Genomic DNA, 8,573 nt, shown 5'->3' on the forward strand with positions numbered 1-8,573 from the left:
GAGAAAACCATGCCGTTTGGACGAGCTGGAGCTAAAGAGTGCTTAAGAGATATGTGCCAACCTAGTAAAAGACTATTCAAAGAAGTTGTTGTCAGTTGAAGCAAAGAAAGGCTACACTATTGACTATTAATGGTCTGGGGGCTAATAATTTTGAACATGTCAATTTTTGCTTTTCTTGTCACAAATCAGAGCATGAGTAAACAATGATCATCAAACTTTGTGGGCATACTGTCTTTGCGCTTCTGTAATAATATAAACTAGGCACATTTTTGGAAATGGTCATTTTCATGTATAAACAAAGGAATATGTCTGAATTCATAAGGGGGGCTAATAATTTTGGGCTTAACTGTAGGTATAAAAATAATCTTTAGGTGATTTATTGTACTCCCACAATGAAAACAATGTGGAAAAATATACCCTGCAAGGCAAGCAAATTTATTCTGAGAAAAAGGAAAATCTCATAAAGAAATAAATATTTTTAACAAAAACAGCTTGCTCACAATTATTGGCACCCCTGAAACATATTACGTACAACATTTAACAGGAGCATTTTCCTATGTAAATGCAACGTTTTAAAGTAAATCAGAGTGTCTGTGAACTTTCAAAAGTAGTTCATGACGTTCTTTTTCACTATGGTATGAAAATGAAGTCACTCAGAGGCTAAATCCTCTAGTCATTTTCAACATTGGAGAGACAAGAGAATACACTAAATTGAAATAAAAAGAAATTGTGTTGACATTTGTAAGTAAGAGAATGTCTATGGAAACTAGGTATTTTGTTGAAAATGCCTATATTTCCAGTTAAAATGATGAATAAAAGGTTCTAATCATCTGGAAATGTGGCAAACATGCTTGGACAAAGACCCATGGCTATTTTGCTCCCACGCACAGTATGGAGGATGGTATGATAGGCAAAAAAATCCATAAGAACCACTGTTGAGAGTTACAGACAAAGCTATCATCTTAGGGTCACCAAATCCCCCCCAAAAATCTTCAAAAGTGACCTCACTGCTAATAGATTATTTATACAGCATGTCAGGTTAAAGCCAGTAGAGTCATTTAATGAACAATGTAAATGGCAGGAATTACTGAATGGTACCATGACATGTCTGGGAGTGTGGTCTATTGTCAGATGAAAATAAAATTATGCTATTTTGCTAAAAACACTTAAAGGGATAATCCGGAGTGAAATGCACTTTAGATCAATTTTTCGGACTATTGGGAGTACGTACGTTGAGTTGACACCAAAATCATGTCATTCGGATGTATTTTGAGAAAGTTCGAGCTCACCGTTTTTAGCCAAAACTCGTTAGCCTGGAAGTGACTCGGGCATGTCCTTTCGCCGCTACAAAACGCTATTTTTATACCTCTTTTACTGTTCCAAACAACACTACACTTGCGTGGTAGTGAGTAGAGGGTCCCTAAAGCCAAACCGAAGTATCCCCACGTCTTTATGTGGTCGGATAGAGAGTCCAGAATGAATTTAATCGAGTCAGTACCTTTCCGGAAATGGCGCTGCTGCAGCTAGCAACGCTGAAACAACACTTTATTAACATTTCCGGAAAGGTACGGACTCGATTAAATTCATTCTGGACTCTCTATCCGACCACATAAAGACGTGGGGATACTTCGGTTTGGCTTTAGGGATCCTCTACTCACTACCACGTAAGTGTAGTGTTGTTTGGAACAGTAGAAGAGGTATAAAAATAGCGTTTTGTAGCGGCGAAAGGACATGCCTCAGTCACTTCCAGGCTAACGAGTTTTGGCTAAAAACGGTGAGCTCGAACTTTCTCAAAATACATCCGAATTACATGATTTTGGTGTCAACTCAACGTATGTACTCCCAATAGTCCGAAAAAATGATCTAAAGTGCATTTCACTCCGGATTATCCCTTTAAGGTGTCTTTGGCATACATAGAAGAATGACTATACTAAAAAGAACCCCATGCCTAATCAGAATTATGGTGGAGGGGCTGTGCTATTGTGGGGCTGTTTTAATTCCCAAAGGCCTTGGGAACCTAATTAAGGTGCATGGCATCATGAACACCAAGAAAAACCTGAACATTTTCAAAGGAAATCAAACAATCTCTGCCAAGGCCCTAAAAGTTGGTCATGATTGGATCATTCATCAGGTCAATGAACCAAAACAAATGCACAGATCAAAACAAATATGGTTTACTGAACACAAAATCAAGCTTCAGACATTGCCATAGCAGTCCCCTGATCTAAACTCCATAGAAAAACAGTGGGATGAGTCAACGAGAAGAATGCACAAGTGTGGACCTAGCAATCTGGACGATCTGGGGAGGTTTTGTAAAGATGAATGGTCTTAAATCCCTTACTTTGTATTCTCAATCTTTATGGGGTGTCAGAGAAGAATATTACATGCTGTTTTATTGACAAATGGAGGTTTAAGAAGGTATTACAAGTAGGGGTGCCAATAATTGTGAGTGACGTGTTTTTATTAAAAACATTTATTTCTTTATGAGATTTTCCTTTTTCTCAGAATAAATTTGCTTCCCTTGCAGGGTGTATTTTTCCTCATTGTTTTCATTGTGGGAGTACAGTAAATCACCTAAAGATTATTTTTTAGACCTATTTTTAGTCAACTTTTACCAAGGGTGCCAATAATTCTGGAGGGTACTGTAGATCTAGATTAAGTGTCTTACATAGACTTTCTTCTTCTCTCCTATGTGTGAGGCAGTGTTGTACTGAACAGATGGAAAATACTTTTCTGCTGTGTGGTTGGCGAGAACTCCTCCATGAAACGCAATTCACATTTTAATATGTTAGAGATGGCAGATTTTAACAACAGCAACTCAAACTCGCACACAAATGCATAGCCACAGCTCATTGGAGCCACAGCCTAATACTGGGATTAAGGTTAACGATAGACTCCAACCAGATAGTTCTTATGAGAGCTGGCATGCCTCACAACATTAAAAAGAGAAAATAGAACAGTGGTGGTGCTAGTCAAACAGTTATAGGCAACTTGAACCACTTCACATGGCGACCATGCCATTCCTTCTAAGCTTGAGTGTGGAGAGACAGTTAACTGATTCTGAGCCACAAAACTAATTTATTGTCATTGTACATGCCTCTGGGTGGCATGCACTTGATATAAGGGAAAAAATACATGTTCTACCATTCGAGTTGACTACCATAAACCTCTCTCTCTCTCTCTCTCTCTCTGTTTCTACATCCTTAGTATGTTCCATTTCCCTAGTGTGTTTTGCCTTTCTTGTTTTCAGGTCCCGCCCACCTACTGCTAATTACCGGACAGGTTGTTCGTAGTAGGGCTTGGGATCATGACGTGAAAACTTCGCGGGCACAGCCATATTGGCAGCCTCACTCCTTAGTTTACTATGGATTACTATGGATTTACTCCCACCTATTAATATGTTCCTGTTACTTAGTTTTTGCCTTCTTGGTCGTATGTTGCTGTGTAGTGGGATGTAACAGCGCAACCCAGGATCGCAAGAGGAAAAGAATCGCTAAAACTATATTTCTGCTTCTTGTCTTCTGCATCTGAATGAATGGATATTACTTTCGGTGCGCTACCAACATGGCGGCAATATTCCTGGAATGCAAGGCGTGTGCCCGAGCCCTGTTGGGGTTGATTGGTCAGCCCTTAAAACACCCAAGATGGCGTTAGATTAGTTCAGTGCCTTTGAGCCCGTCAGCATCCACGGTTGTGTGAGTGCCATGAATGACTGTGTCTAGGTTTTATGTTGTGTCCTGTCCTGAGCTTTTGTCTTGCTGTACATTTTAAGCTACCCCAGTAGTGTTATGTGCCGAGTGCAGCAAGTACTCCCAGTGGGGAGAGAGGCTACAATGCAGCAAATACTGGCCTAGTGTGGACAGGGTGTGTCAGGTTCAGCAAAACAACTGTTTATGTATGACTAGAGTAGCCTGACTCTCGCCAGACCCTTGTAGTTCCGCCATGCTCCACCAGAGGCGTTTTGCTGAGCTCCACACAAGGGTCTGGACGCGAGGGCAATCCAAACCCCTGCCAGTGATCAAAAAATGAGCAACCAATCAGGAGCGCCGAAGCGAGTGTTTGATTCAAATAACAATGGCGGCACGCAGCGAGGAGTATTGTGCTGACATTGATTCTGCTATTTCAACCGTTTTGTCGAATCTATCGAGTATTCATTATTTAAAAGATTAACAGAGAATAGTTTTGAAGACATTTATTGGTGGCAAGGATGTTTTTACTCTTCTTCCGACCGGGTTTGGTAAGAGCTTGAAGAAGCCTAGCACGTCATTCAAGATAACAGGCAAGTGGTTTATCAAATCACATGCGAGGATGTTTTACAAGGACCCGCCTTCATAAATACATCTCCTATCGAGAAGTCCCAGATCCTTGTGTGAAGCAGACAGTGAACTACAGGATCTGGCGAAAGTCAGGTTATGACTAGAGAGGAGGGCAATGAAAAGGAGGGGGAAACTGAGAAAGTCTGTTAACAGGAAAAAGCAAGTTCAATGAGGTGAGTTTTGAGGGCCTTTTTGAGGAATGGTAAGGTGCTTCACTGTTGTGTGATGTGGTCGGGGAGGTGTTGCCCCAGGATTGGAGCTTAGTCTTGATGGTCTTGAGTGTATTAGCGTCGACGGACCTGAGGCGGTGATCTGTCCAAAGGGGAGCATGTACAGGATAAAGAGGATTGAACCCTGGGGGACAACACGTGTGACTGGAGTGGTGGAGGACTTGCAAGTTGCAATTGTTTATAGAGATGTAATGGTGTCTGTCGGAAAGATAGGAGGTGAACCAGGTGAGGGTGGAGCCACTTATTCCAAGTGCAGAAGGCGTGAAAGGATGGAGTGTTTGATGGTGTCGAAGGCTGCACGGAGGTCTAGGAGGATGAGGATGGTGAGGAGACTAGAGTCAGCAGCAAGGAGAATTACGTTTGTGCTTTTGAGGAGGGCAGTTTCAGTGCTTCGTCTGAAGTGGAAGCTAGATTGAAATAATTCATACAGGTATTAGAGCTGAGGTGGATTTGAAGTTGAGGAACAACAAAAAAGTGACAATTCTTTATAAAGATATAATAATAATAAAAACAACAACAATAATAATAATAATAATAATAATAATAATAATACATAGGTTTTATAAAGCGCTTTTCACCGTTTTTCTTATGAAATGATTTTCATGTTATGTTCTTAATTTTACAGACATTTCATTGTTTGTCTTGTCATATTTTGAGGAAGAATGTACTTTTTTGCAATTAATGCTGTGCTCTAGGTGGCAGTGTTCAGTGGTTTACCTCAAGTGGTCTACAGAAGAGCATGGAATCCTCGAAACACGATTTGGTCATGGTCACAAGGGGTAATTTCTCCATGGGGTAATATTTGATTATCTTACAGTTTTTCTCAGTCGCTTTGGTACATTTCTCAAATCATCCTTGAGATTTGCTAAACAGTGCATTTCTCAAAACTATTTGTACAAATAGCAAAACACCATGGAATACCTGCAAAAGCTAGTTTCTTGCTCAAAATCCTTAGCCCATCTCTCAAAACTAAATATTTGTGTCAATGAACATGTCAGTGTATCAGAATGTCAAGACCTTGTGTCATCGCGTATGGATAAGACAGTTAAATGGCTTAGTCATGTTGTCAGTATAACTGTGTACCCTGGAGGCATGATCTGATGTAAACTATGGCTAAAATTTGTATGACATTTTTTGTAAATTGTAGGTTACACCTTAGTGTATGTGGGAGTTTGATCGACAATATTCACATTTACGCTTTTACTGTTTTTTTACTGTAATTTGTTGTCAGACCTTGTCATTGTGCTACAGAAAGGAAAAGACAGCACTGCATATAAATGGAAAAAATGAAATAAAGTAGAAATTTGACAATCTCGTTAACACTGTAAATGCAGTATTGTAGAAATTCCAGTGCAGACTTCCTACACCTCCTGATGTTCCATGTCTTTTGGGCCACACATTCTCATATGAACATGTTCAACTATTATGCATACAAGACTTATACTATGAACTAATGCCTAAATGTTGTGGGGGTGAGACTATTTAGCTGAGAATTGTACATGATAGTTTGCATGGATGTACCAAAACATTTGCAACTTGCTCAAAGGAATGAGAAACTGCTTTTTTTTTGTGCACAAGTGACTCAATGATCTGAAGATTGAACAGGTAGTTTTGAGAATTTCAATTCTGATCTGAGAAATGTACCAAAGCAACTGAGAAAAACTGTAATAGCAATTGTTATGTTACTCTAGTGCACACCTGTCAAACTCAAGGCCCGCGGGCCAGATCCGGCCCGCGATGTCATTTTATACGGCCCCCCAGATAATATCTAATGTCTATGAGAACTGGCCCGCCGGTATTTCGCATGCACCGTTAATACTGCAAATACCACAATGCACCGCTATAGCCCTAGACGTCAATCGAGGCCCATAAGCGCGATCTCATGAACTGCTCTAGAATCTGGACTGCCAACAGCCAAAAATGGCCAAACGAAAGGTGGACTTTGAAAACAGAGGTTTTCAAGAAAGGTGGGAGGCTGAATACATGTTCACCGATATAAAGGGCAAACCTGTCTGCCTTGTGTGCGGTGCCGACGTGGCTGTCATTAAAGAATATAATTTAAGACGCCACTATGAAACGAGACACCAAGAAAAATACAAAGATATGAACATTCAACAGAAGCTCCAAAAGGTAGTGGAGTTGAAACGAAGTCTGGTGGCACAGCAGACTATGTTTGCTAAAGCCAAATCACAGAATGATGCTGCTTTAAAGGCTAGTTTCGTTGTGGTGGAGGAGATTGCTAAATCTGCCCGGCCCTTTACCGAGGGAGAATTTCTAAAAACTTGCATGTTAAAAGTTTGCGATGTCGTGTGTCCAGATAAAAGGCAAGCCTTTTTAAATGTGAGTCTGAGCAGAAACACCATTGCTCATCGTGTATGTGAGCTTGCCACCGATTTACAAGAACAGCTCATGGGGAAGGGAAAAACATTCCAAGCCTATTCCCTAGCTGTGGATGAAAGCAGCGATGCATCAGATACTGCCCAGCTGTCAATCTTCATCCGCGGAGTGGACTCGAGCCTATGCGTTACAGAGGAACTTTTAGGACTGAAATCAATGCATGGCACTACTACCGGGAAGGATCTCTTTGAAGAAGTGTGCAAATGTGTGAACGAAATGGGTTTGCCTTGGGATAAACTTGTGGGACTGACGACGGATGGGGCGCCTGCGATGTGCGGGCAAAAGAATGGATTGGTGGGCAGGATTCGGGAGAAGCTGCGGGAGGTGAACGGCGCAGGTGAGCTGACAGCGTATCACTGCATCATACACCAGGAATCGTTGTGTGGCAAAGCCTTGAAAATGGATCATGTAATGAGCACTGTAACAAAAGCAGTTAATTTCATTAGAGCCAAAGGGTTGAATCACCGTCAATTCAAGTCCTTGCTGGAGGAGACAGGTTCGGAATATGGTGATGTGGTCTATCACACAGAGGTGCGGTGGCTAAGCCGGGGAAGGGTGCTGAACAGATGTTTCGAATTACGTGATGAAATATGTCAGTTCATGGAGAGCAAAGGGAAAGACACGACAGAGCTTCAGGACAAGAAGTTTTGTTGCGAATGGGCATTTCTGTGTGACATTACGAGCCATCTCAATGCGCTCAACCTGAAGCTTCAGGGGCGGGATCATGACATCACTGATATGCACGCTGCAGTGAAGGCGTTTAAAACCAAGCTGCGCCTGTGGGAGACGCAAATGCTGCGAGAAGACTTGGGACATTTCCCGTGCTGCCAAATTATGAAAGAGCAGGTGTCCGTTTTCCCAAGCGCACAATTGGCTGAAAAGGTCGGCTTACTTAACGCCGACTTCACGCGGCGATTTTCCGACTTCGAAGCGCAAAAGAGTAGATTTCAACTGCTCAGTAATCCGTTTACAGTAGACGTGGAAAGCGCACCAACCAACCTCCAAATGGAGTTGATCGAACTCCAATGTAGTGACACACTCAAGTCAAAGTATGACTCAGTGGGCCATGCGCAGTTTCCACGTTTTATCCCTGACACAATGCCCCAGCTGCGTGCGAATATTGCTCAAATGCTCTCTATGTTTGGTAGCACATACCTATGTGAACAACTTTTCTCTGTAATGAAGTTGAACAAAACATCACACAGGAGTTGTCTCACTGATGAACATCTTCACTCAATTCTGAGGATTTCCTCAGCTCAGAGCCTGACCCCAAACATTGATGCACTTGTGTCAAAGATGAGATGTCAAGTGTCTGGTTCAGGCTCAAGGGCACATCAGCAATAAAGCTTTAATGAAGCATAGGTTTCCTTTTTGCACTTTTCTCGTGGTAGCCTATTGCTTGGAGTCTTGGACTGTTAGTTGTGTGTTTGGATTATCATTGAAGGAAATGTTATGTTTTGTTGTTGGCCTGTGGAGAAAATGTTGTTTTCATTAGAATTTACTGCTGCAGAAAGAAAGACAGGCATAAGAAATTAATGGCACTGATGTTTTTTTTATTTTGACATTTGACCTGTGTTAGACTTCTTGTTTCAGATAGATGTGTAAAACTAAAGCGGAGTTCAGGCCTATT

At 41.5% G+C, this 8,573-nt stretch overlaps 1 protein-coding gene across 1 annotated transcript; it reads left to right on the top strand.

Moving 5' to 3' along the window:
• Positions 1-6,466: 6,466 nt before the first annotated feature.
• On the top strand, positions 6,467-8,287 carry LOC134067938 (general transcription factor II-I repeat domain-containing protein 2-like). The gene has a single exon (XM_062523426.1). The coding sequence runs from the start codon at positions 6,467-6,469 to the stop codon at positions 8,285-8,287; it is 1,821 nt and encodes a 606-aa protein (XP_062379410.1).
• The last annotated feature ends 286 nt before the right edge of the window (positions 8,288-8,573 follow it).

The sequence above is a fragment of the Sardina pilchardus genome, chromosome 20 (assembly GCF_963854185.1).
Source record: "Sardina pilchardus chromosome 20, fSarPil1.1, whole genome shotgun sequence".
NCBI classification, from domain to species: Eukaryota; Metazoa; Chordata; class Actinopteri; order Clupeiformes; family Clupeidae; genus Sardina; species Sardina pilchardus.